The 26,626-nt window shown below is 46.4% G+C and overlaps 2 protein-coding genes across 2 annotated transcripts in view; one reads left to right on the top strand and one right to left on the bottom strand.

Annotated features, from left to right (window-relative positions):
- The first annotated feature begins 508 nt into the window (after window positions 1-508).
- Window positions 509-22,344, top strand: KCTD17 (potassium channel tetramerization domain containing 17). The gene is made up of 6 exons (XM_083573981.1): window positions 509-748; window positions 3,898-4,006; window positions 13,221-13,312; window positions 15,156-15,251; window positions 15,898-16,023; window positions 18,657-22,344. Exons 1-6 carry the CDS (start codon window positions 533-535, stop codon window positions 18,792-18,794), a joined length of 777 nt encoding a protein of 258 aa, XP_083430107.1. The 5' UTR covers window positions 509-532; the 3' UTR covers window positions 18,795-22,344.
- Window positions 22,345-23,026: 682 nt separating this feature from the next.
- The window catches only part of TMPRSS6 (transmembrane serine protease 6), a 29,318-nt gene continuing 25,718 nt past the window's right edge, over window positions 23,027-26,626 (bottom strand). The window contains exons 15-18 of the mRNA XM_083573934.1: window positions 25,901-26,069; window positions 25,016-25,287; window positions 24,370-24,506; window positions 23,027-24,184 (exon numbers count right to left, since the gene is read on the bottom strand). Coding sequence (XP_083430060.1) covers window positions 24,023-24,184; window positions 24,370-24,506; window positions 25,016-25,287; window positions 25,901-26,069 — 740 coding nt within the window. The 3' untranslated portion in view covers window positions 23,027-24,022. The remainder of the gene's footprint in view (window positions 24,185-24,369; window positions 24,507-25,015; window positions 25,288-25,900; window positions 26,070-26,626) is intronic.

Genomic DNA, 26,626 nt, shown 5'->3' with positions numbered 1-26,626 from the left:
CTAGGAACCTTCACCACTTTGTAGCTAAGCCAACTTTTATGCTTATTGGGTAACTTTTCAGAATGCTGTATGGAAAAGCACATGAATCTGACCTTGGGCGTGTTTGTAAGTAAACCATTTCTAATGTACTAAATGTGTGGTCTTTTCCTGTGCTGGAGGAAGAGGAAAACTTTGGAAGGAACTTAGAAGTGCACATTTTTAAAGGTCTAATAGCCTCTATTTCCATGCTTGACTGGCTTGATAGTTTGTGATTTTGAATCTCTCACCCAGTACTTGCCCCAAACCTGGATCTTGGCATCCAGGGAATCTCCTTTTTCAAGCATACCTATTATTTTTCCATGAACCCACGAAACGCGCTTCCAATGCACTCCAACTGTGCGTTGCGCCGCTCCAGCCCACTGGGAAAGCCTCCTTTGTGGTGGCGCTGCACCCGAGGAGAACTACAAGCCCCAGAATCCTCCAGGCGCCCCCACCTGCCTCCGGAGCCCCGCCTCCCCGTGGAAGTAGGAGGGACCGGCGGCGAGGAAGGGAGATGAGGATGGACCGAGGGGAGGCAACGCGAGGCGTGCGGAGGGCTCCTTGCGCGTGGGAGAGCTCCCAGCAGCCTCTGCCCCCCAGCAGCCGAGGCAAGTGGGTGAGGCTCAACGTCGGCGGCACCATCTTCCTCACCACCCGGCAAACGCTGTGCCGCGAGCAGAAATCCTTCCTCTGCCGCCTGTGCCAGGGAGAGGAGCTGCAGTCGGATCGGGTAAGCGAGCGAGCCCGGCGTGCCAGCGCAAAGGATCGCGGTGTTTTCGCGGGACACGTGCGCGCCCTGCTCCTGCCGCGGGGATCGGTTGCGCCTTCGGCTCGGGAGAACAAAGGAGACGCCGGAGGAAGCGCCCTCCGCCGCTCCTGTGTCCCTCGCTCAGCCGTGCACTTTGCAAGGCGCGCTCGCTGGAAGGAGTCGGGCTTGGCTTATTTTTTTAATTTTTAATTTTTGCAAAGTCATAAGGCTTGCACTGCAAATGTTGCTGGGCCGCTGGATTTCCATGCATGCACCCACCCCCGGTCAGTTATATACAAGCCTCTCTCGCCTCCTTTCTGGCATCTGGGAGATTTGGAAGAGGCATGCCGACGAAACGCAGCCGCTGAAGGAATCAAGTCCTGGAGGAGGAGCCTGATTCGGGAAGGAGCCTCGTCTGAGGCATACAGTACTCGCAGAATTAAAATAAAATGCAACGACGCCTGTTTACTCAGTAGCGTTTTCCCTCTGCGCGCCCGGGCAACTGCAGCACCGCCTCCCGCTTAGTTTACTTGTGTGATGATCAGTTTCCCCGGGGAGGCAATTGGGGTGTTTGGGCGCGCGCTCTGGATCTGAGATGCGCCTGATTTACAGACCGCACTGATGGGCGCACCCTCAGAAATACGAGCGCCCAAAGCGATGTAAGCGCCGCGTTTGCCTCTCCTCTCCCGCGTTGCTGGTATGCCCCGCCAAGCCCTCACTGGACGCTGGTCGTCAGGACAGGGTGGTGCGCCATGAAGGCTCTTTTGGCCAGCCTTCCAGGCAGTGGCGTAGCGTGGGGGGTGCAGGGGGGCCGGGCGCAACATCTGGGGGTTAGGGTTAGGGGGCGCAAATTACTTGCCTTGCCCCGGGTCCTGACAACCCACGCTACGCCACTGCTTCCAGGCGGCGAATCCAAGGTGTCCCAGAGCCCAAGGTGGGGCGTTCCGGCTGCAAGGTGGGAGTTGGTTCCGTTGAATCCAGTGGGGAGTATTTGAGTAGAGATGAGTAGGATGTATCAGTGTTGAAGACCAAGAGTTGATCTTGGCTCTTGATTGCTCTTGCAGTGATATAAATACTTAAAGTATGTTTTATCAGAGAGTAAGCGAATTTTTGAAGTACTGTATGCAATTTCAAAGTTTCAGCTTCCCAGTTTTAAAAGTCATAGCTGCTGAGAGCAGATGGAAGAAAGAAGTAACGCCAAACCTGCAAATTTGGCTTACAATAGCCAACATTTTCTGCCTTCCCAATCTCTCCCGATTCCTTTCTCTCAATAGCATCATCCTGTTCTGAGGCTTCCTGCCGCCTTGGCTCCTGTTCTTGGCCTCCTGCCTTCCAGCCCAGCACTTTCTGGCCACTGCATTCTGTTGCATTCAATTTCCCCTATCCTTAAGCAGCTTGCGAGAAGCTTCTTTCCCATTCAAGCCAATGTTTCACTTCCTTCACAGTAGTAATGCTGACTTAAGAGTCCAGGACACCCTCTTCCTCAGTAGTTAGATTTATGAGCATTCTGTGACATCACAGCAACAGAGGGGACATACCATGGACTATTGACAGCTAGCCATCAGTCAGATGACTGTTGACAAATTGGATGCTGTGTTTGGACACAAGCATCTTTGGACACTTACTACCTTTGAGATTTGGTGACCAGAGCTGTACAATATATTCCAAGGTTTGTCCAAAGTAGGGGTGACGAAACTCTGGCACATGGGCCTAATAAGGCCCACTAGGCACCTTCATTTTACCCACAAATCCATTTTGGTCAAGCCATGCCCACCTGCCCTATACCTAATACAGTGGTACCTCGGGTTAAGTACTTAATTTGTTCTGGAGGTCCGTCTTAACCTGAAATTGTTCTTAACCTGAAGCACCACTTTAGCTAATGGGGCCTCCCACTGCTGCCGTGCTGCCAGAGCACAATTTCTGTTCTCATCCTGAAGCAAAGTTCTTAACCCGAGGTACTATTTCTGGGTTAGCGGAGTCTGTAACCTGAAGTGTATGTAACCTGAAGTGTAAGTAACCCGAGGTACCACTGTGCAAGGTATGTGGCAGGTCATCATTATCTGGCTCAGCCAAAACTGGCCCTGCAAGACGGTGTTTTGCAAGCGTCCTCTGAAGTCCCTTGCAAAGTGCTCTGCAAGACCTACACATGCCTAAAAAGACTCACTTGACATTGCAGTGCTGTCAGGTGACTATCATGTGGGCAGATGTGCCCACCTATAAAACTTGGCAGGCAGACCTGCCCACCTATAAAACTTGGGAGAAGATAATGATCAAGTCCACCAGCTACTTCCAGTTCCCCACCTGTAAGCTAAAGGCATTATGCTACTAGCAGTTTTATTTCCATCTGGTTGGTTGGATGGCCGTTGGTCTTGGTTGCTTTTGTTGAGATTCCTGCATTGGTGGGGGGCTTGGGTTAGACTAGGTGACCCTTGTGGTGGCTTCCAACTGTACGATTCTATGGTGACTAGAGCTGTACTCATTATAATCCACACCATAGGTTTGTTTAAAGGCATTTTGGTATTGACAGTTTTGTTTTAGAGCACAAACAATCCCTAGCACGTAATTTCTGTTTCCACAACTTCTGCACACTGGATCAACATTTTCTTTAAGCTCTTCACCATGACTTCCAAGATCCAATTCTTGGTTGGTTACTCCCAGTTTGCCTTCCACCTGTATAAATGTGGTTAGGATTTTGGTTCAGTGGCTCACTTTGCACTTGCTTACATTGAACTGTATTTGTCATTGTACGGCCCATTCTCCCAGTTTTGAACTGCTTTACAATCACTTCTTGTTTGTACATCCTGAATAATTTGGTTTGTCGTCAGCAAATTTCGCCACCTTGCTTCACACCCCTGACTCTTGGTCATATGCAAAACAATTAGAAAGCACCAGTCTCTATACAGATCACTGGAGGAGCCCATCTCTTGTATTGTGAGATTTGCCCATTTATTCCTCCTCTCCTTTAGTCAAGTTCTGACCCATAAGATGATTTCCCCCCTCTTATTTCATGAATGGTAAGTCTACACAACAATGTATATTGGATCACCCCTATCCAGATGCTTATTAACATTCTCAAGGGTGGTTCATGAGACAAGATTTACGCTTGTTTGTTGTCTGCTTCTTTTGTTTAGGATGAGACGGGTGCATATCTCATTGATCGGGATCCCACTTATTTTGGACCCATTCTGAATTTCCTCCGGCATGGGAAGCTAGTACTGGATAAAGATATGGCAGAGGAAGGTAAGTTTTCAGACCTGTGCAATTATCACACCCAAGTACAGGACTGCCTGATGTCGCTTGGCGTGGCCAATGGAACAAACTGAGTGCATCAAGGCATGAATTAAGCTGACTGTAAGAAGTGGATGAACTAGCCTATAAACCAGTGGTAGGGAGCTTCTGATCCACGGGCCTCCCCATTTGGCCCATGAGATACTTTGGGGGAAAAGGCTTAAACTGCAAAGTAACAGTCTTCAAGGAAATGCTTTGTTTACAATTCTGCTAACATCCACTGTAAATAGAGTGCTGGTGCCACGGCTCTTGTTGTGCTATGACAGATCCTCTCTCTCAACTTTTTGTCCCTGCATCCATGACGTGTGTGCAAAAGGAATGTCAACATTTACCGTAGTTCCATTTACGGAGTACAGGGAATGGAGCTAATATATTGTCCTGTGATGATAATGTTTTGATCCTTGAGAATACGCTTGTGCTTTCGTGTCCTCAATGTTTCAAGTTTTGTCTTCTTGGTACAAAGAGAGAATTCAAAGCAAAACACTTGGTTCCAGGGCCATGAAGAATAAGGTGCCAGATCCAGGTTTAATGGGGAGGGGAGCTTGGGCAGGATGCCCTCACTGGGAGGGGGGGTCCATCAGTGAGTCTATGCCCCCAGTGCCATTGTTTTTACAGGTTGTTTCTCCTCTGCCGCCTCATTGTTACCACTTGCATGTTTGCCAGACATAGTCAATAAACAAGTAGGCACTGGGAACTTCACCATCACTTGCTTGCCCTCCCTCCCTTCTGAGCCAGAGGCAAGCAGAACAGATTACCTAAGGGATCACATAGCACCATATATACCTGCCAGGCAACTGTGCTCCTTAGATGGTGCACTGCTAAGAGCACTATGTGCTCCAGAGGTGCACTTAGTATGCACTAGAAACCAGGCGTTTAAGTTTTGCAGCTCCATTCCTTTGGAATCAGTTGGCAGCTGAAGTGAGACTTCTTATTCCAATTGCATCTCTTACTTCAATTGCATCTGTGCTATGTAAATCTTTGTGTTCCTTGGCTTATTTTTGATTCTGGACTTGGCTTATCCACACGCTTCCATTCTTACTATATTAATTTATGTCGTCTTCTGTGTATGTATCTAGGCAATTTACAAACATCATGGAAACAGCGAAAATAGTTTTAAAAACCGTACCGAACATAACTGAAGAGAGGTTTAAAAACAATACAAAAAGAAAATCTAAGGCGGAGAACTTTTCATCCGGCTGGAAAAGCCGGTTTGAACAAGAATATCTTCCACTGTTTCTGGAAAGTTCAGATAGTGGGTGCCTATCCTATCTTGACAGGAATGATGTTCCACAGAACAGCGCCAACCGCATTGAAAGCCCTGCTCCAAGTTACTGTGGAGTGGGCCTCTGATATTGTAGGAACTTGAAGAGGTCACTTTCCTGTAGAATGCTGTGGCCTACTGGGTACATAAGGAATAAGGAGGTCTCTCATGTAACCTGGTCCTTAGTGGTATATAGGGCCCAGACCTCAAACTTGGCACAGTAGCAGATTGGCAGGTAGTGCACATCCCACAGACAAAGGTGTTGCGTGCCTGTGGCACTTGGCTCCTACAGAAAAAGAATCTAGCTGCTGACCTGCACCTCCAAACCAACTTATATCGAGCGCATTGCAGTAAATCCAACTTGGAGGTTACCAGTGTGTGGGCAATTGCAGCCAAGCTGTCTTGACTTGGGCTGGGCAATGTCAGGTTTTCAACAATGTGATATATCACCAGCCAAACATCGTGATCTGGCAGCACATTGTGATGTTGAAAGGGAGGAACAAGCTGCATTGGCCCCGGCCCTGCGAGGTGTCGGGGTGAAGCTGAGGAAGTTTGCAGTGGTTTCACCTCGTGGGGTGGGGCGCCAGGAGGAAGAGGCTGCCTGCCCGTGCGAAGGTGGCAGAGATAGCTCTGCAGATGGAGCTTGCCCAGATTTGTCTGCAGGGCTCCCATGCCACCTTCACATAGGTGGGCGACTTCTTTAAACTGCTCCACTGAGGGGTGCATAGCTGTCAGAGCCTCAGCAGAGAGGTTTAACAAAGCCCCCATCCTGTGCGGTGGCAGAGGGACTTGGGAGCAGTGGTGATTTCAGCCGTGATACATCTCCCAGGCTTAATCTCAAACCCAGAGCAGGTGTAGCTATTTTACCAGCTTAAGCTATATCCTAATAAACCACCTCTTTCTCGGGGGAATGGTGGTAGACAAGTCAAGAGCAAGAGTTGTCTTTGAGCTGCTCCACTTTTCATTCATTTTCTGCATCGCAAGCCAGGAGTAAACACAGTGGAAGAAATGCTTGCTCTGACAAGCAGTTATGGATGACCCTGACTGGTGGCGTGGTGCAATTTTGGTATTCTACTTTTATCCTCACCCCATCTCTGGGAGCTGGAACATTGGGCATGGGCAGGAATCAGAAAGCTCATCAAGGTCCTCTTAAACATTGATGACTAGAACGTCTGTGGTCATGTCAAAAAAGGAAGGTCCTCTCCCTCATCTCCCACTGCCCCCTGGGATTGAAGCTTTCAGTGGCCATAGTTCTTTATTCATCTGCTTCTGCGGAAGGAAACAAAGATATTGCAAGGTCAGGGTTTGAAATAAGATGGTGTGTCTGAGCGGGTTCTGGGTAATAACAGAATGCTGGTTCCTAAGCATCCTTCTGTTTCCACTGTGGATTCATTAAGTGCCTATTGCTATTGCTAACTAGGCAGGGGAGGAGGTTGTGCATGCCTCTGGGGAGGTGATGGATGCAAATAACCAGAGATTAGCATAGGAGATGACAAATGCTTATTTGCCTATGTTGCAAGAAGCAGCATCTCATGTTAACGATCGAAAGGCAATATATATCCCTATATCTCTTACTGAGGTCACTAATTTGTCTTTCTGGAGAGGGTAGCCTTCTTCATGGGTTCAAAACTTGTTGATTAGTTGATTCTCCTTGGTTGACTAAAAGGGGTTCATTGTACAAAGACTTTATTTTCTTTTTTAAAAAAAATATTTTTTATTAACTGGCCAATCACATCAAATTAAATCACATCACATAAATTCCAAATTACAAAGCCAAATTTTAAAATTTTGTTGGGGGAACCCATACTTCAAGATCCAAAGGGGGATTCAGATCATCTTCTTATTACTGCGTTAATGTCCAAATCAGTCCCAATCAATCCAGACAAAATTCATAATTCTATCCAGTCTTATCTTGGTGTTTCCACATCATATCTTGTTCATATAATTTCTATTTTTCCTTTACGATCTCTTCTGTTAGTCTCCTTAAGCCGATAAGCAAAATAATAATCCTGTGTGGATTTCCCGTTCCTCCACTAAGTCCAGATGGTTTCCATATATCTCCTTCGTAGATAGCATCGCTCTTTCCATCATAAATTTGGCATTTGTCGCTCTTAAGTCCCACCGAGAAGTTGATCTACGATATGTAAACAACTCTATTTCTCTCTTTCTCCTCCCAGACCCAAGAGCTCCAACAATGCCTCCCAAAATGGCGACGGCATTTTTAACTGCATCATTCCAAAACTCTTAGCTTTCCAGCTTCATCTTGAAACATTGCTTTGGTTCGAAAGTTTATCTCCACACAGCCTTAAATCCACAGCTTAAGTCCTTAGTTTCTGACTCATTAGGGGAGGGGATTCTTGTTAAATCACATAAGAAAAAGGAAGGCAGGTTTTTTCCCCCCTCCCCCCTCAGTCATTTGTAGTACCGTATCTTGACGTATCTTCTCATATTTTATTCTTGTCTTGTTATCAGAGATCTCTTCTGTCAGCAGTCTTTACTCCCCTTTTTCCTTGAAGCATGTGCAATTTATCTCGTCCAAATTGTTTCTTTTGAAGATGCTTGCAACTAGCGGCGCGAATCAGGGACGGCGTCCAGGAGTGCCGGAATCCCACAGGAGGGCTTTGTGCCTAGTGCCCCCACCCCCACAAATTCAGGGGTGGTATAGGGCACAGCAGGCAAGGGCCGTCCCCCCCACAATCCTGGGGGGGTTAAGGAGGCCAATTACCCCCATCATAGCCTCCAAATTACCTCGTGTGGGTCGGAGAGATGTTATTGTCAGCCATCTTCCGATGCGCCACCTAGTGGCCCCCCGAGACTTTATTTTCTTGAAGCTGACCTCATTTGCACCTCCCATCGTTCCATGTCCCATTTCTCTTCTGCGATAGAACATAATTTAGGAGGGGGGTGGAATAGTCTTTGCTCCAGCAGGACATCAGAGAGCTCAATAATTATTTTCCATTTTTCATGATGCACAGCTTGCCCTTCTGTTTAGTACTATTCACGAGAGGCTGTTCCAGAACCCTGCTCAGGGGCGTAGAAACCATTTCACCTGCATTAATCCCAAACTGAATAATGGGACAGTTGATTTATTCCCTCCTCTCTGCTTAACCTAAATGGGTCGCCTTCATTTGAGTACCAGCTCCATGTATTCATGGGTTATCGTCTCCTCTATCTTTGGCACTCTGTGCTTGTATTCATTTAAAGTGTTCTCCGTACTTATTGATTTATTCATATATTTCTTCATCACCCTTAAGAGTATGCAATAGGTACAGAATTCCATCCTTATGTGAAACTGCTATCCACACACGAGGGCACAGGGCTGCCAACAGGATTGCTGGGCCCTGGTAAAGGTGTGGATTGGGCCCTCAGCTCCATTCGCAAAAGAGGAGACAAATCTGTACCACATTTTGCATATGCTCTGTGTCACATGGAAACTTGTACTATCTTTTGTGGGTGGAGTGGAGGACCAAAAAAACAAATCTCTCTGTGTGTGCACACCCATGTAGGAAGATATCTAACTGACAAGAGGAGCTACTCCCATAATTGTGTTTCCATGCTAGGGAAGGTTTAACCTGTTGTCACACAAGTAGGATGCATCTATACTATACATTTAAAGCACTTTTCATACCACTTTAAGCAGTCATGGCTCCACCCCCCCCCCAAGGAAAGAATCCTGGGAACTGTAGTTTGTTAAGGGTGTAGCGAGTTAGGAGACACCTATTCTCCTCAAAGGGACACAATTCCCAGAGTTCTCTGGGAAGAGGAATTGATTGTTAAAGCTCACCGGAAATTGTTAGGCTATCGATGCTACATTCTGTGTAATGGTAGGCGTGGCATTTTGGATTGCAGGTGGAGAAAGTTGTCAGAAGATATTTATGTCAACCAAAGTCTGGGAGCCCATGCGTTGATAATTCAAAAAGCAGTGCATTTTAATAATGCTTTTTGTTATTTAATAATTTAAATAATTTATACCTCCCTAGTAATAGATTCAGCATTTTTTTTTGTTACAGGTCGAAACAGCCACTCTCCTCCCCTGCAACTCCATCTCTATTGAGCAAAAGGATTTGAGACTTTGGTAGGCAAATATATACCAATCTAAGTGTTTATATTTGCAGCAACAGCACATTTCCAATAATCATTCTGACCTCTGGTCAGTTGCGGCCTCTTAGCCTACTCTATCTCACAGGGTTGGTATGTGTATTAAATGAGGAGAGAACCATGCAGGCTACCTTGAGCTTCTTGGAGAGAGAGAAAAGTAGGAAATAAATGCAAGAAAGAAAGAAAGAAAGAAAGACTCCCCTTCTCCCCCTGTGCTGCTGCTGCTGCTGCAGTCAACTTACTAGCTTTTTCCAGTGGCATTTCCCTAAAGCACCCTGGATAGCAACACTGCAGGATTGTCATACACAACACTCTCTCTGAGCCCCTCTCCCAAGTGTTAGTATAGCAATATGTGAGCTATGCTTTTTCAGGCACAATGCCCCCCCTGCAATATGGATAGACTAATCATAGCATTTTTTTCAGTGTTTACATAGGGGGAAAATACATTCTTGCACAAAATTAATTTTGTTATAGTTTTCACCCCCAAAGGCCTTTGAAATCCAGCTTTCGCATTATTGAAGGTAAATGTGCTCTAAAGGTGTTCCAGGACCTAGACTGGTATTGTCCTGAATATATGTGGACATGCTGTTTGTTTTTCAAGTGCTAGGTTCTGCTTCCAATTTAACAACTCAGATTTACAACTTCTGTCATATGTGCCACCCAGCTTCTCGCTATCTGTGGCTGTGCATGTGTACACTTCCCACATTTGTATACGTGTGTGTGTGTATAGTGGCCATTTGCCGTTTTAGTTTTGAGCACTGTTAAAAGAGTGCTGGATTGCATTTTCAACATTAGCTGCAGCATTTTCCTTCCTTTGCTCTCATTTACATCAAGTGCCCCTCTGGGGTTGCCATCCTTAAGGTCAACTGGGACATCTTTATAATTGTGGCATCTCTGCAAAGTCTTTTTACTTTGCAGAGGGCATAAATACCAATGGTAGAAATAAATACTATAATAAAATGATGGGCCTTTTCTGCAGTGGTTCCCCGTTTGTGGGATGCTCTCCCTAAGGAGCCTCACCTGGCGCCTTTATAACATATCTGTAGGCACCAGGCAAAAACATCCCCCTTCTCCCAGGCCAGGCATCCCCAAACTCGGCTCTCTAGCTGTTTTGGGACTACAATTCCTATCATCCCTGACCACTGGTCCTGTTAGGGATGATGGGAGTTGTAGTCCCAAAACAGCTGGAGGGCCAAGTTTGGGGGTGCCTGTCCCAGGCCATGGCTAATGAAAGAATCTGACCTTTTAAACTGGGGGGGGGGGTGTTATTGTTTTTGTTCGTTACTACATTATGAATTTTTGTGTTTTTATATTGTAAACTGCTCTGTGATCCACAGATGAAGGGTGTATAATAATAATAATAATTTTCAGTATTTATTTAAACATTAGTAGTAATAACATTCCCTTCCCCCCACCCCTGTAGCTTTCTTTTCTCTCCGTATTTTCTTGTTAGTTATGAATTTCCTTTCTGGTGTCCATTGTATAGCAAGAATCAACTCTGTCCGGCATTCATTAAGCCGATAGCTGTTCCTCACTACACGCCCTTTGAAAAACCCCTACTTTGAACATAGTTATCAACTTACTTAGGTTTGGAATCTTTTTCTGTTGCAAGTTGTATCTTGGTGCTTGGTATGTAGATGGCAGTTACTTGTATACTCCCTGCCTCTAGGAAATTTAGACTCATTTGACTCCACAGTGCTGTGGAAGTCTTGGCTTCAGGCAGCGTGCACAGAAACAAGCTTTAAAACTAAAAGTGTTTTCTTCATCTCTTAAAGTTCTGCCCAGACACAATTGAACCACTATGATTTTCGAAAGAAGAGCCAACAATCCTTTGCTTATGTTATGAAACCTAGGTTTCTTTTCATTGCCCATCACTTTAGCTATCAGTTTAGTTCCTCTTCGCCAACCCAGTGCCTTCCGGATATTGTACTACAACTCCCATCTGCCCCACTGAGCACACTGGGTGGCCTTGAGATTAATTGCTCTCAAGCCTAACAACCTGCCTCACGGGTGTGAGGATTTAAAAATAGAAGGGGTGGAGGAGAGCTTTGCATGGTGCATTGAACTTGCAGGAAACATGGGATGGCCATGTACATAACAGGGTGCTTCACCCACAAAGGAAGAATGGCAAATGAAACTGATGGGGTATGCAGAATTAGCAAATCTAACAAGTAATGTTAGAGAACAAGAAGAGACTATATTTAAAGAAGATTGGAAAGCATTTGTAGATAATTTGAAAAACTATTGTAAAAATGTTAAGGCACTAGTCGGTTTGGAGTAAGCTCAACTGTTTAAGATTATAGGGAGGGAAATATTATAAATTTATTTATTTGGTTTTTCAAAGTAACATTTTACAGAGATGTATCAAACAAAATTAATAAAAACAAGATTCCAAGGAATCTCCTGGACTTCCATTCTCCCCTTTGTGGATCCTATTATTAATAATTTTCTCCCGCATCTTTTATGATAATCCAAATCCTTTACATTTCTATTGTGTCCAGAATTCAGCCTTAAACTACAAGTAATATTCCAATCCTACTCACTATATGGAGGGAAATATAGAGGTAAAATGGCTTTGCTTAAAATAGAATATGCAGCAGTAACCATTAATTTAAAGAAACCATGGAAGATGGATGGGAAGTCAATTGTATTTTTTATGTCCTTCCTGTTTTTATTTCTCTATTTGTTATGCTTGTATTTTGGGGAAAAAATGTATATATATATTTAATATATGAAAGTAAATAATAGGATGGCCTTGCTAGTTGGTTCTGATGGGTTTGGAGTACACATGTGATTCAACCTACCCATGGGATCTAAGCATCCCTATGGAGCCAGCAACAAAGGAACACATAAGAAAATAAGAGCCTGCTAGATCAGAGTCCATCTAGTGGAGCATCCTGTTCTCACAGTGGCCAACTAGATGCTCATGGGAAGCCACTAAGTAAGACCTGGGTGCAATAACACTCTCCCTTCCTGTGGTTTTGAGCAACTGGTATTCAAAAGCATGTCGCCTCTAATCATGGAGGCAGACCATATCCATCATGGCTAGTAGCCATTGAAAGCCTTTAGCTCCATGATCAAGGTGTCTCCCCTGACAGGTAAGTATTCGATTGACGTTGGAGAGAGACTGAGTTGAGAAATAAGACCAAGGGTACATATTGATACAGGAATGTATTAGATAAAATGTAAAGAAATATACAATAATAAGAGTACATTCATTTGAAAAAAAGGAATATACAACGGGATAGACCGGAAGTCTAAAGTGTTAGTATATATATGATTTTGGAATAGTTTTTTGCCCTGTTTTTCCCCCTTTTCTTTTACTGTATATAAACTTTGTATACAAGTTGAAAATTATAGTACAATAAGCCTTGTCATGTAATATGGTAATGTTTACCGATGTAATATAAGAACTTTAATAAATAAATTCAATTCAATAATAATAATAATAATGAAAGCCTTTAGCTCCACAAGGTGTGTATGGCACAATAAATCTGCTCGTCTTTCAAGTGCCCAGTTAGCTCAAGCGCCCAGTGAGTTCACCCTCCCTCGCTTTACATGACCTTAGGGTATGAGCCCTACCCTAGGGTAGGCTGCTTTTCAAAATTTCATCTGTGTAATCTTTAAACCTCTGCGGCAATATAACTCTGGCTCGGGATCCAGAATTAACCAGCTGTCTGGTTATAGAATGACTAGATGATGGTAACAAAGGATGAGTATTTTTATCGAGAGCTGCTTGACAATGAGTCAGCTCAGTGGCTCGGTGCTCATTATTTTATCTCTTGCGCGCTCTGCCTTTATTTCTAGGGGTTCTGGAAGAAGCCGAATTCTACAACATCGGGTCTCTAATCAGGCTAATCAAGGATAGACTGGAAGAAAAGGACTACACTATAACACAGGTGTGAACTGAATGGCCCCAGAAAGCCTTTGGCAAGAAAAGAAAAATACTAACAATAACAGGGAGCCTTCATGTATGAGATGAAAACCAGGGGGCTTTGCACCTCCCCAGAACGGCAGAAAATCTTAAATTCCACCTTCTGGGGATGTGCAAGCAGGAAATCTTGCAGAACTGGTAGAAGAAAGAAGGCCAATCTTTCATCCCCCCAGAGGAGGAAGTGAATGAATCTGGTTGTTTTAATTTCTGAGCACTCCCTAGCCTGGATCTCAGATTACAGTTTTAATTGCAAAGTAGAAAAGGGTGGTGAATCATTGCTGGGAGGGATACTCCCGAGATTCTGCTTCTCTGCATGGATTGGAGATACGGGGAGGCAGGAACAGAAAGAATATTGGAGAAAATAAATTGTTTGAGAAGCAGAGGGAGATCTGTGGACGCTCAATGGAATGGGGGCGTTCCAGACTCCTGGGCTCTTGTCCCTCATGGTAGCAGCATGACAAGAAGCCAGCACACCTTTCAAGCAGCGTAAGAAGCTCAGATATATAAGGCAATTGCCAAATGGCACCTAGAACCTAGGTTGCGGTCACCACAGCAGGACAGCTAGGCTCCATTCCCTCCACCCAATGAAATATATTATTATTTCATTTCGTTTCCATACCACTTTACATTTTAAAGAGGGGGCGAATCTCAAAAGCGGTTTACAACACATTAAAACATTCAATAGAACAAATTCAGGCTTCAAGGGGAATCTCTCTGATCCTTCTCTAAGTGACATTTTGCTTCCCCCATATTTTTTTAGCTGCTTAATTTATATAGCTGCTGCATAGCAGAAGCCAGTGTAGTGTAGTTGTTGGAGTGGAGGACTAGGACCTGTCCGGATTTTCACTTTTTGAAATATGGCAACCCCATCTTAACCTACTTCACAGGGTCGTTGTTGTAATTAACTGAGGAGAGGGATTCCTTGGAGGAAAAGGTGGGGTATAAATAAGTGCTTCTGCTTACCTACTTAAGAAAGCTGGAGAGGAGAGGCCAGCCAGGTGGAGATGTCTGTCACCAACTTGGCATGCAGAGGTCTCCATGTGGTTGCCGTTGGACCTGCACCAGTTGCAAAATGTGTCGGGGGAATTTCTAGCACGGCTTTCAAGGAAAGGCTCTAGCAACCTGCCTTAGGGCAGGCCAGGCACTCTGCTCATCTTGCTCAGTGGTGTCTGTTTTGATTGGCAGTGGCTGGAAGGCTGAAGTCTTTTCACGGCATGGGCTGCTGAATCCTTTTAACTGAAGATGCCCAGGCTTGAAACCTGGGACCTTCTGTTTGCGAACTGTGGTCTATCTCATCCCTGTTCTGAACGCATCCAGTCTACTGACTGTTTCCCTGCCATGTGAGAGGGGCAGAGGAGGCCTTTGAGTCAGGAGCTGGCAGCCAATTGAATTGATGAGGAAGGCCTCAAAGAATTATTTGCATAGGTGCATCAGAAGGGGCCTTATACCAAGCCAGGCTATTATTGGTCCAACCACCTCAGTTTTGTCTCCGCTGACCAGCAGTGGATCTCCACAGTTTTCCCCTGCTGTACCTGGAGATACCAGGGCTTGAACCTGGGCCCTTTCACAGGTAGATCATTTGATCTACTACTGAGCTTACAGCTGCTCCCCAGATATAGATGTAAATGCTCACAGCCACCAGTTGCCCCTCGCTTTGATTTTCTGCAACAAGTAGATAGTGCAGGCAGAACTATCTGATGCCCAGTGATGTTGATAGCCCCATCTGGCTTGGTCTCCTAATGAGAATCTGCATGGACAAAGGGGTCTGCTTTTACATCTCATACCGGTGTTTCCTGCTTTTTTCCTAGGTGCCTCCGAAACACGTGTACAGGGTTCTGCAGTGTCAGGAGGAAGAACTCACGCAAATGGTTTCTACTATGTCAGATGGATGGCGTTTTGAACAGGTATGCAGGAAGAGGTGGGGTTATATAAAAAGGAAATTGATTTTGCCAGGGTTTAGCTTCTGCAGAATCTCAGACACCCAGACAAGCGCCACTTGGCTGCAACAGAGGGGGATATGGGAAGCAGATCTTACCCATTGAGAGACCAGCTATGTTGGGCTTCTCTCCCTCAACTGTTTCCATTCATGCTGGTCCTTCTCAGAACCTTGTAACTTAAGAATTGGTGTCTATTTCCCCCCATCTCTCCCCATTACTTGCTTGTTTGTGTTGTGTCCTTTCTCTGTATTTCAGGGATGGGAAACCTGTGGCCATGCAGGGTGTGTTGGACCACCTCTCCCAGAACCCCCTGGCTGGGACTGTTGGGAGTTAGACTTCAACAACTTCCCCATCCCTGCTCCTTTTGATCATGCATGCTTTTAAAGTGGCCGCATGCCCAAATCTTTACCAACCAACAAAGACAGGAAGTGTACACATTTACTGCTTCATTTTTAGCATTCCTTCACTGCTTTCAAAAGCAGTTTGCTCAAAGGTGGCCTACAGAGCCTTGGAGCTTCCCATTTTTACTGAATTTTGTTTCAGAGGAGCACTGAATGTTCCTCACTTGGCTTACTTTGCAATAAAAGGCATTCTCTCCTTTTCCACTTCTCAGCTGGTGAATATTGGGTCGTCCTATAATTATGGGAATGAGGACCAGTCGGAGTTCCTGTGCGTGGTCTCCAAAGAGCTCCTCAGCTCGCCCAGCGGCCTGTGCACTGAGCCCAGCCGGAAAGCCAAGGTGAGAGCAAATCACTAGCATCTCGAATTTTTACCAGTTCCATGTTTTCAGATACAGAATTATAGAATTGTAGAGTTGTGAAAGGGACCCTGAGGATCATCTAATTCAACCCCCTGCAGTGCAGGAATATGCAGCTGTCCCATACGGGGATCAAACCTGCAACCGTAATCAGCCCCACACTCTAACCAGCTGAGCTGCGAAGAATCTAAATGACAAGCTGGTTAAGACTACACTACTTTGCTTTGGGCCATGAGGCACCCTTTCACGTCAAATGGAAGGCACAGGGGCATCTTTCACAATGGCCAACTAGATCCCATGGGAAACCTGCAAGTAGGACATGAGTTCAGTCATCCTCTCCCACTCAAGATCCTCAGCATCTGGTACTGGGAGACATGCATCCTCTGATACTGGATGTAACATCTAGCCATTGTGGCTAGTGGCTGTTGATGGCTGCATTGTCCATGAATTTGCCTGATTCCCCTTTAAAGCTCTCTAAGTTGATGGCCATCACCACATCCCATGGCCGCAAGTTCCATAGTTTTAACTATGTGCTTTGTGAAGTAATATGTCCTTTGGTCTGTCCTGAATCTTGGACTGTTTAGCTTCATTGGGTGATGACCTTCAAGTTCTTGGATTATGAGAAGGGGAGGGGAAATCAAACCACACATAATTTCATACCCACTTTCTTTGCTAAACATGGAAATGTGGCAGAACCCCACCAGAGAGCAAGCATCTCATACCTGCCTTATGTGGTCCTTTGCTTGCTATTCTAGAACAAGTTGAATTTCCCAGGAGGCCTGACTTGACGAATATAAGAATCCCTAATGTTTGTGTAGTGCTGTCAAGTGTCCAGAGCTTTTTGCAGGCATTATCTAGTTGCAATCTTTATAGTACTCTTGTCAGGAAAATCAGTATTATCCCCAGTATTGCCATTGCGAGGTTTGAAGCTGAGAGACGGTGGTTTGCTTAGGTCCATCTCATGCAGTGGTGGGGAAGCCCAGGACTGGGGGGGCAAATACAGCTCTCCAAAGCCCTCTTACCTGGCCCTTGATTCTCAGGCTGCAGCCCATCTCCCAAGTCACACCATTCCCATATCTGTTCCAGCTTTACCTCAAAAGCCTTTGCCATTCTGGTTCTGTGAAAATGCCTCTTGCTTGCCTGTGTGCACGAGGGAGAGATGGCACGTTTGTGCCTAATGAATACAGGCAGGAACTGGGTCTGTTGCTCAGCACACACTCTGCTGTCCAAGGTTCCCCACCCCTAACCTAGTGAGTTCGCAGCAGAGGTGGGATTCGAACTGGAGGCTTTGATTCATCACTGAGCCTCTTAGCTGCCATATTATACCAGTTCTTTGAACCGGGAACTGCAATTATTTCATAAGATCGTAAGAAGAGCTTTGCTGGATCAGGCCAATAGCCCATCAAGTCCAGCATCCTGTTCACACAGTGGCCAGCCAGATGACAGTGGGACCCCTACAAGCAGACTCTGAGCCCATGAGCCCTCCTCCGTTATTTCCAGCAGCTGATACTCAGAAGCATTGTTGCCCCTGTCCGTGGAGAAAGAGCGTAACCATCTCCCGCTTGGACTACTGCAATGTGCTCTACGTGGGGCTACCTCTGAAGGTGACCCAGAAACTACAACTAATCCAGAATGCGGCAGCTAGACTGGTGACTGGGAGTGGCTGCCGAAACCATATAACACCAGTCCTGAAAGCCCTACATTGGCTCCCAGTACATTTCTGAGCACAATTCAAAGTGTTGATGCTGACCTTTAAAACCCTAAACGGCCTCGGCCCAGTATACCTGAAGGAGCATCTCCACCCCCATCGTTCAGCTCGAACACTGAGGTCCATCTCCAAGGGCCTTCTGGCAGTTCCCTCACTGCGAGAAGTGAGATTACAGGGAACCAGGCAGAGGGCCTTCTTGGTAGTAGCGCCCACCCTGTGGAACGCCTTCTCATCACATGTCAAGGAAATAAACAAATATCTGACTTTTAGAAGACATCTGAAGGCAGCCCTGTTTAGGGAAGTTTTTAATGTTTGATGTTTTATTGTGTTTTTAATATTCTGTTGGAAGCTGCCCAGAGTGGCTGGGGAAAATCCAGCCAGATGGGCAGGGTATACATAATGAATTATTATTATTAATTTTATTATCCTGATTAGTAGCCATTGGTCCGTTCATCCTCCAGTCCTCTCTTACAGCCATCAGTGTTGGTGGTCATCACGGCCTCTTGTGGGAGTGAGTTCCATAGTTTAACTAGTTTCTTTTATCTGTCCCGAATCTTCCAACATTTGGCTTCATTGGATGTCCATGAGGGTTAGGAAAGAGTGAGAAAAACTATTCTGTATCCGCTTTCTCCATGCCATGCTTTTTTTTTTTTATAAACTTCTATCATGCCCCCTCTTACTTGCCTGTTCTCTAAACTGAAAAGTCCCAAAGACTTCAGTCATTCCCCATAGGAGAGTCTCTCCACTCCCTTGATAAATTTGGCCTTTCGTGAACCTCTCGAGAACCCAAATCCTCGCCTACAGAGCACCTGCCTTGTGTGCAGAAAGTCACAGGTTCAATCTAGTAGCTAGACTTGCAAGTATTTGTGCTCCACCTTCCTTTTTTGTACTGCATGCTGGGATACAGAGCACAGAGGAGGACCTAGAGGAGGAAGAGCAGAAGGAAGCGGAGCTGCAGGAGGAGGAGGAAGAGGAGAAGGTGGTGGAGCAGGAGCGAGAGGAAGCCGGAGTGGAAGAGGAGGAGAAAGGTGCAGCCAACCTCTGAAGACAGCCAGGAACAAAACCAATACCGAACCTTAAAGCCGCATGCTCCCTTTTCTGGCGGGAGCAGGTGGGGGGAAGCACGAAAGGGGTGCTTCTGCAGGTGATGCTTACGCAGGGAGGAAGCAATACCTGGTGGCCAAAGGCTCAGGGAGGGAGGGGGGACATCAGTTCATTTCGGAAGCCACTGCATTTAGGTCTAAACCACGTGTGTGTAGTGGTGTTTTTCTTTTTCTTACTTCTGAATTTGTTGCAGATTGGAATTGTGTCTACCCCAGGATTCCTCCAATTCCCTCCCTGTCTTCTTCCCTTTTGGGTTCCTTTTCACTTTGGCTTTTTCAGCTCGTGCACATTTCTCCCTGCCTTGCCAATCCTTCTCTCCTCACCTTCTTTCTTCTCTCCCTGAGCCAGCAAAGATCTTTTATTCTTTCCCAGCCTAGATCTCTTCCTCCTCCTCTGCCAGCCCAGCCCTGGTCTGCACTCCCAGATTTGGACGAGTGACTCCCACTCCCTTCCCTTTGCTCGGACATTTGGGTGGGCTTAGTGCACCCTTGTCCTGAATTTGTCTTCCAGGGTAGCCCTTGCAGCCCCAGAGTGGGATGAAGAAACTTGGGGCAGAAGAGAAATGCAATTCGGCCAGGGAGCAGGGGAGAGATAGCTGCCTGCAGTGAACCTCTGAAGCTGCCTTTATAGCAAGAATGTGAAACCTGTTGCCCTCCTAGCTGTTGTTAGACTCCAACTCCCATCATCCTGGATGATTGGCTATGCCAGCTGGGGCTGATGGGAGTTGGAGTCCAATAACAGTGGGAGGTTCACAGGTTCCCCACACTGTTCTATGGTAGAGTAGGCCAATAGCCCACCCAGTCTACTGCTGTCTATGTTTTGATGGGCAACAGGTCTCCAGGGTCTCTATCTGGAGTCCAAGCGCTATTCCTTGATCCTCATAGCTGGAGAAGCCTGAGATTGAGCCTGGAGCCTTCTGTGTGCAAAACATGCTTCTCTCCATTCAGCAGCAGGGCAGGCACTTGGTGCTAAACCAGAGAAACCCACATCCTGTACTGCAGGAATCCATGTATCTGTGCTCAGAATAAATCAATGCAGATTTCTCGTTATGGTGCTTAAGAACTATTGCGGAGGGCAAGCGGCGTGGTCTGGGAAAACTAGCAGGAGGAGAAATTGGGGCCTAGGTGCAGGATGGGGAGGGGCAGGAATCGAGGCAACACACGGCAGATCTGCTCCATGTCCACCTCCCTTCCCCTAATAGTCTTGGTTACTCGTTTTCCGCAGGGGCTGCTCATTGTTGCCCATCCTCTCTCCTAGCGCATCCGCCTCCCTTCAACAAGCTCACAACCTTTAAGCCTAGAAACTGAAAATTTGGATTCGCAAGAAGCCAGATTCTGTGGCCAGGCATTGTCCACAATCCAATACAGAGTTAAGTGCTCTTAAGGATACTGATTTCAACTGAAGGTGGAAACAGAAGAGTGTAGCAATCATTTTCAGTATCTTCGTACAAGCTCTATTCCTAGAAGCAGCTATCTAATCCTTTGGAGGGGAGGTGTGGATCTTGCTGGTACTTTGCTTGCAAGTTCCCACATCTGCCTTCCTTCCGATAATTGTAAAAACTTAGGTTTTCTTGGCAGGAACAGATATTGCACTGTAGCTCCTGGCCCATGAGAAGCGTTCCCTCAGATGCACTTGCCTCTTCCTCAGAATTAGAACTCAGGATTTAGCAGAAGGGCTGTCTTTTCCATTACGAAGAAGCCCTCATTGTCCTCTGCAATGAGAGCTGGAGAATTTGGTTCTAGGAGTGCAGGCTTCTCCTTTCTCCTTCTGTGCAGGAACCTCTGCAATCCACTGTGGCCTGAATATCACACCGCCCTTCAGGCTACTAGTGCTTTTATGTGCATGACCCCTGCCCTTTTCTCTCTCTCTCTCTCTCTCTCTCTCTCTCTCTCTCTCTCTCTCTCTCCACCTTCCTCCCTCCACTTGCCCCTCTTCTGCCTCCTCTTCCTCTGTCTTATTCCGGCTTTCTCCTTTTCACTTGGCTTCTCTGGCTTTGCTTGTTCTTGTCACTTTAAGCTGTTACAAACCAGATGTCTCAGGATATGATGCTGATCAATGTTTTTTTTTTTAATGTTAATTTTAAAGTCTTTATTTTTGTACTGTACTTTTTTCAAAAAAACAACAACAACAGCCGGGGGGGGGGGTTGCGGGTGGGTGGAGTTAGAATAATATTGCATTGTGGACCTTTTTACACAGCATTTTACGTTTGTCACAAATTATGAGCCACTCTTACACGGATGGAAGAGGTGTGTGGTTTGCCTTCAGCAGATCTCTCTGCTCCCCTGCCCCACAAGCCCTAGGGTTGGCATTTCATGCTGACCTGGTTCACAGGCCACACACAGCCAAACCATGGCTTAGCGCAGATGGGCGAGCACCTGGCCTACAGGAGAGGATGCTGCTGCTGCTTTGCATTCCCCCTTTTTGTTCTGAGCAGTGCCAAGCCTAGATTTAAAGTACAGTCGTACCTTGGATCCCGAACGCCGCAAACCCAGAAGTGAGTGTTCCAGTTTGCAAACTTTCTTTGGAACCCAAACGTCCGACGGGGCTTCCGCAGCTTCCAGTTGGCTGCGAATCAGAAGACGCGATTTGGTTTCTAGACGTTTTGGAAGTCAAATGGACTTCTGGAACGGATTCCGTCCGACTTCCAAGGTATGACTGTAATTTGAACCCAGGCTCATGGTTTAACTTTTGCAGAGACACCATGAGCCATAAGCCACAAATCTTGTTTAGAGTTCATGGCTAGTCTGGAGAGAGGTAAATCACGAGTGTAGGTTTGGATGATAGGCTAGGCAAAGTCATGGCTTGTATCAGTGGAGCGACTGGTGAGCAAAGCAGTCACAATCCCCTCTCCTGGAGTCTGGACCCTCATGGCTTCACTCTCAGCCATGGTTTGACTTAGTGTGGCATGTGAACTGGACCCACAGTCACAGCGACCCCTATGGGGAACAGCAGAGCACAGCCTTACAGCTTTTTTGTCTCCCATTCCAAATTCCCATGTTTGCTCTGTAGGGAGACAGTTTCTTGATAGGCTTGAACTCACAAATACACTCACCCCTGAATAGAACACTGTATCAGAGACAGGGGATCTGTGGTCCTCCAAGGTGGTGTTGGACTCTTAACTCCCATCATTCCAGGCCACTGACCCTGCGGGCTGGGATTGATGCAAGTTGGGAGTCCCAACAACAACTGTAGGGCCACTGGTTCTGCTTTATTTCAATAAATGGGAATGACAGGAGGATACTTCCTGGAGTGTTAGGTCAGGAAGAGAACACCTTTAACAGAAAGCCAGTCCCATTTTACTACAGCAGGCTCTGCCACTAATTCTGTTAAGATTGGATGGTAGCCACAAAACAGTGCCTGAGATTGCTGTGTAATAACTCCTGAATAAATTCCACAGACTATTACTACTGTCTTGCGTCATCTCACCGTATGTGAGCTGGGTGCTCTTTTATGTATAGAACCGTTTTCTCCATAAAGGCATTTGAACTCTGCCAGCTGTCTTACGTTTTTTTCTCTCCAGGAGGCAAAACTCCACACTCGGTTTGTGTGTTTTGGAATAGGAGTGGCTGCAGTCCTTCAGCCCAAACATGTTGATATCTTCAGGAGCACGTCACCAGTTTCTGCTTGTCATAGTATTTGAAAATGGTCGTAGGATAGATAATTCCCTTCGAGCTTAAAAGACAAAGGAATAGAATCTAGAGATGAAATCTAGGGCAATAAAACTTTTTTTTTTGAAACTTGGGACTTAACCTTCTCTGATGGGTTGAGGCAGGTATGGGTCCCTCCTGGTGATTGTTGGGCCCCCAACCACTATCAGCCCCAGCCAGTATGGCCAACAGTCAAGAATGATGAGAGTTGTCCTCCAGTGGCATATGGAGGGCTACAGGTTCTCTCATCCCTGACGTGCTGCCATTCTGAGAGAAGCGTACAGTGTCTTCTTTGCTTGCGAATTGCTGCTTGCTGTCTTCTGACAACCTTTGGAGATACCAGAAGCAAACACCCTGCTACTTCTGTTGTTTTCACCTGGTCCTACCTTCTGGTTGACCTTTCTATCTCCAGCCTCAGATAACACACTGCTGCAAACTAGGAAACAAGGCACTTGCCATCCTGCCTTACTGGAGGATCAAAAGGTTTGGATGGGAACAGAATCCTGACAAAGACCCAGAAAACGAATTAGGCCACAATTGGCTACATTTGCAATATTGCTTGTACAAAGCTAAGGTGTTGATCATTTCGAATTTCATAAATACACTGTATGTCAAATGCTACAATTTTATATTTAAGTTATAAAACTATGTATGCTGGTAAAGCAGTAAAAATGGGTTTGATAAGAAGCTTAGTATTGCATATATTTGGTTTCTGTTTCTCTCCCTCCACTCCCCGCCCTGCCCCAGTCCTCAAGATTTCCAGAAAGTGTACATCTCTTGTTACGGATGGTGGCAGACTGAGTCCAGCAGCAACTGGGGGCCCTCAGGTTATCTCCCCACTGCATTTGGGTGTTTCTACAAACTCTTCGGTCACCTCCACTGATTTTTCTTTGTGGGGGAGCTGCGTCCCGCTCTCGGCAGAGTTCCACAGAGTTATAGTCTTGTGAGCAGCTCCAATATGCTTTCTGTTGTTTGCTTGCTTTGCTCTGGCCAAATTTAATGTTTGAAATGTAGCTAGTTAGTAATTGAGCATGCCCAAGTTTTTGGGGTGCTTAAGGTGAAGGCCTAAGCATTTCTCCAGCTCCCATCAGCTCCAGCTAACAGGAAGGATGGGAGTTGGAATCTAGCAACAACCGAAGAGCCAAAGGTTCCCCATTCTTGTTCTTAGATTACCCATCTCTGGTTATCTTAGAAAACAAACCAACGACAGACACTACCTTTGGTAGCACCATAGACGCAACTGACCAAATGGCAGGGGAGCATAACTTGCAGTTCCTCATAAGTCGGGGACACCTCATATTTTGGGTTTCATATCAGTCCCACCTCACGTGGTCCTTGCAGATGCTTTCTGCTACCCAGCATTGTATCCTTGACTAGCAACAGCTGAATATTAAGTGGGACATGAGCAGATGTGGGATGTCCCAACAAATATAGGACATAGGAGAGAGAGGGGTGAGGCATGCAGGTGGCTCCTCCACACAGCCTGCATTGCCTCGAAAGAGAAAACGGGCTGGGCATTTGCTCAGCTCCTCGTGGCTTGCTTAATCCATTCCATTACACTCGTGATCCTGGTGTAGACCCCATAGTAATTCGGACGTGCACATCCCATTCCCCAGCTCACCAGGCCAGCTAGAAACCACCTGCCGCTCGGCTCCTGACAGGCAAGGGGTCCCCCAGAGTCGCCCTAGGAAGAAAGGAGAAGGAAAAAACACCAGTCAGGTCAGGGGGAAAAGGGGGAAGAGAAGGAGACAAATCGGAGAAATGTGCTTTGAAACTGGCCATGCAATGAGTTGCATGGAAACAAGAAAGTTTGTTGACAAGGGCCTGAGAAGACCTTTCTGTGCCGTGGGATGTGGTGCACCCAGTTACCTGGCAAGAGTCCTTCTTTCCATCGTGGTAGCCAGCGCAGAGCATCTTGGACGTAACCTGGTAGTGATAGGCTTCATTGCACATGTCCTGCTGCACTAGCGGCACACTCACCCTTTGCAAAATCTTACTGCTGGGACCTGCATGTCGGGTACAAAGGTCAGCAAGATTGACTGAAGGAAAAAGAAATCTACCTCCTCATGAAATTCTCCACAACACATATTTTATTCCACATTTGCATTTCCTACCCATTCAGTAGGCCTTAGGCAGGAGAAGCAGTGAAATCCTCCCCATATATCCACCCCCCCAAACAAGCTTATTGGCAAACCCGATACTTTGAAATACCATCCATACGCTTGCATGATTTTCTGGAAAGATTCGCTAGGGGGAGCTTGGGAGCATCTTGCTGCAAAGCAGGTTGCAGCGATGACATTCTGCCTTAGCTTGTCATACTACTTTATGATGGTGAGTTGGGTTTTTGACAGGACAGGACACACCTAAGCATCGTACACGCACCTTTTCTGCAAAACTCAAGAGGTGTTCTCGCAAGGTTGCTGCCGATTGCATGGCTTCGGTTAGATTCTTATTTTTAAAAGCTGCAGAAAGGGGACTCTTGGAAAGGATGTGATATATATATACTGCGGATTACCTCCTTCCTTAGTTGCACCCCAGCCTGTGATCCAGCACAGGAGGCCTGCCTCAAAGAGATGGGAGCTGGCAGGCAGACATATAGGCTGGATGAAGGCTGAATAGATGACTGGGTGGTCGAGCTGCAGCAGCGCCACATCGTAGTCATGGCTGTCCTCTTCATAGTACGGGTGCTGCAGGATACGAATCACCTTGAAGGAGACCTCGTTTTGGCTGCTGACATTCAGAAGCTGCTTGCCAAGGTAGACTGTCCAGACAGTGGGGGAAGCCTGCCTGGAAAGCAAAAGGGGAGGGAAGGGTTTCGGCAAGATCTTTGCACGCATGCAACTCCTGTTCTCCAGCTCCCTAAAGACTGCTCACGGGGACAGGGTTGAGGATCTTGCCTCACACCAGGTCACACTATTATCCACCTAGCTCAGCATTGCTACTGAGAAGATAAGACGAGCCTGTTGGATCACACCAATGGCCCATCTAGTCCGGCATCCAGTTCTCACAGTGTGGGCGACCAGTTCTGACTGGCAGCAGTGATTCAAGACCATTCCCCTTACTTGCTACCTGAGCCTTTCACCTGGAGATGCCCTGGATTGAACCTGTGAACTTTGAGTCCCTTTGGGCTGTGGCCCTTTTCCATTAACAGTGTGCCCCCTATCTGCAGAGGTCTACAATTACAATTCCTTAGCTGGAGAATTCTGTTGCACTCTGAGCTGACTGGTTCACCCTGGGGGATGTTGGAGTCAAATAAAGGAGGCACAGAATAACATAGTAGACGTAGACCCAAACATCATCAGGTAGAGATGGGAGGCTTATCTGAGTGGTGGCTAATGAACTACCTGGATTGTATCCTTTCTAGAGGTTCCAGCTCTCCTTCCCCATCACCCCCATTCACCTGTCATCCAGGAAGCAGTGAGCGGCGGTGATCACCCAGCGATCTGCAATCAGTGTCCCACCACAAACATGGTGACCCCGCACCTGGAGACTAGCTTGCCATGGCCACTCCCCTTCCACAGAATGGGCACCACCCACAATGCGGTTCAGTGCAGGTTGCAATCCACAGTCTGAGGAAAGAGGGAAACAACTTAAAATGAAGTCCTTAAAAAACAAGTACTGGAGCTCTCTGTGTTCAGCCATCTCCATCTTTTTTGGCACCTCCTGTAAATCATCACCTCAGAAGACAGACAAACATGTTCGCCTTGTGCTTATTATAAACAAATACTATTGATGCAGAAAGCCAAGGATGGTTCCTCAGCATAATGTGAACCAAGCATTTTGGATCATCTCCAAGCTGAGTATTTAACTGCAGTGCATATGCCGCATCCCTGAAGGCCCACCCTGACAGCGCTATTAGCAAGACATCATTATTACCATCTGAGATGCTAACAGGGATGGGAAAGCTGTGTCCCTCCAGATGTTGCTGGACTCCAGCTCTCATCAGGCCCAGTCAGCATGGCCACTGGTCAGAGATAGCGAGAGTCCTGGCACATCAACATCTGGAGGGACACAGGCTCGTCATACTTGCTTTAACAGCATAGTCCTAAGCATGTCTATTCAAATGTAAGTCCTGTTACAGGGGTGGGGGAACCTCTAGAGATAATTGGACTACAACTCCTATCAA

This window comes from Podarcis filfolensis (genome assembly GCF_964270895.1).
Source record: "Podarcis filfolensis genome assembly, chromosome: 10".
NCBI lineage: Eukaryota > Metazoa > Chordata > Lepidosauria > Squamata > Lacertidae > Podarcis > Podarcis filfolensis.
The sequence above is the reverse complement of the archived record's forward strand: the minus strand, read 5'-3'. Positions and strand labels throughout refer to the sequence as shown.

What these genes read in the sequence shown, in the direction of transcription:
- KCTD17 (XM_083573981.1), top strand. Translation starts at nt 533, where the DNA reads ATGAGGATGGACCGAGGGGAGGCAACGCGAGGCGTGCGGAGGGCTCCT. An exon ending in TAAAGATATGGCAGAGGAAG is followed by an intron (nt 4,007 to 13,220) that starts GTAAGTTTTCAG and finishes CTTTATTTCTAG; the next exon opens with GGGTTCTGGAAGAAGCCGAA. An exon ending in AGCCCAGCCGGAAAGCCAAG is followed by an intron (nt 16,024 to 18,656) that starts GTGAGAGCAAAT and finishes GCTGGGATACAG; the next exon opens with AGCACAGAGGAGGACCTAGA.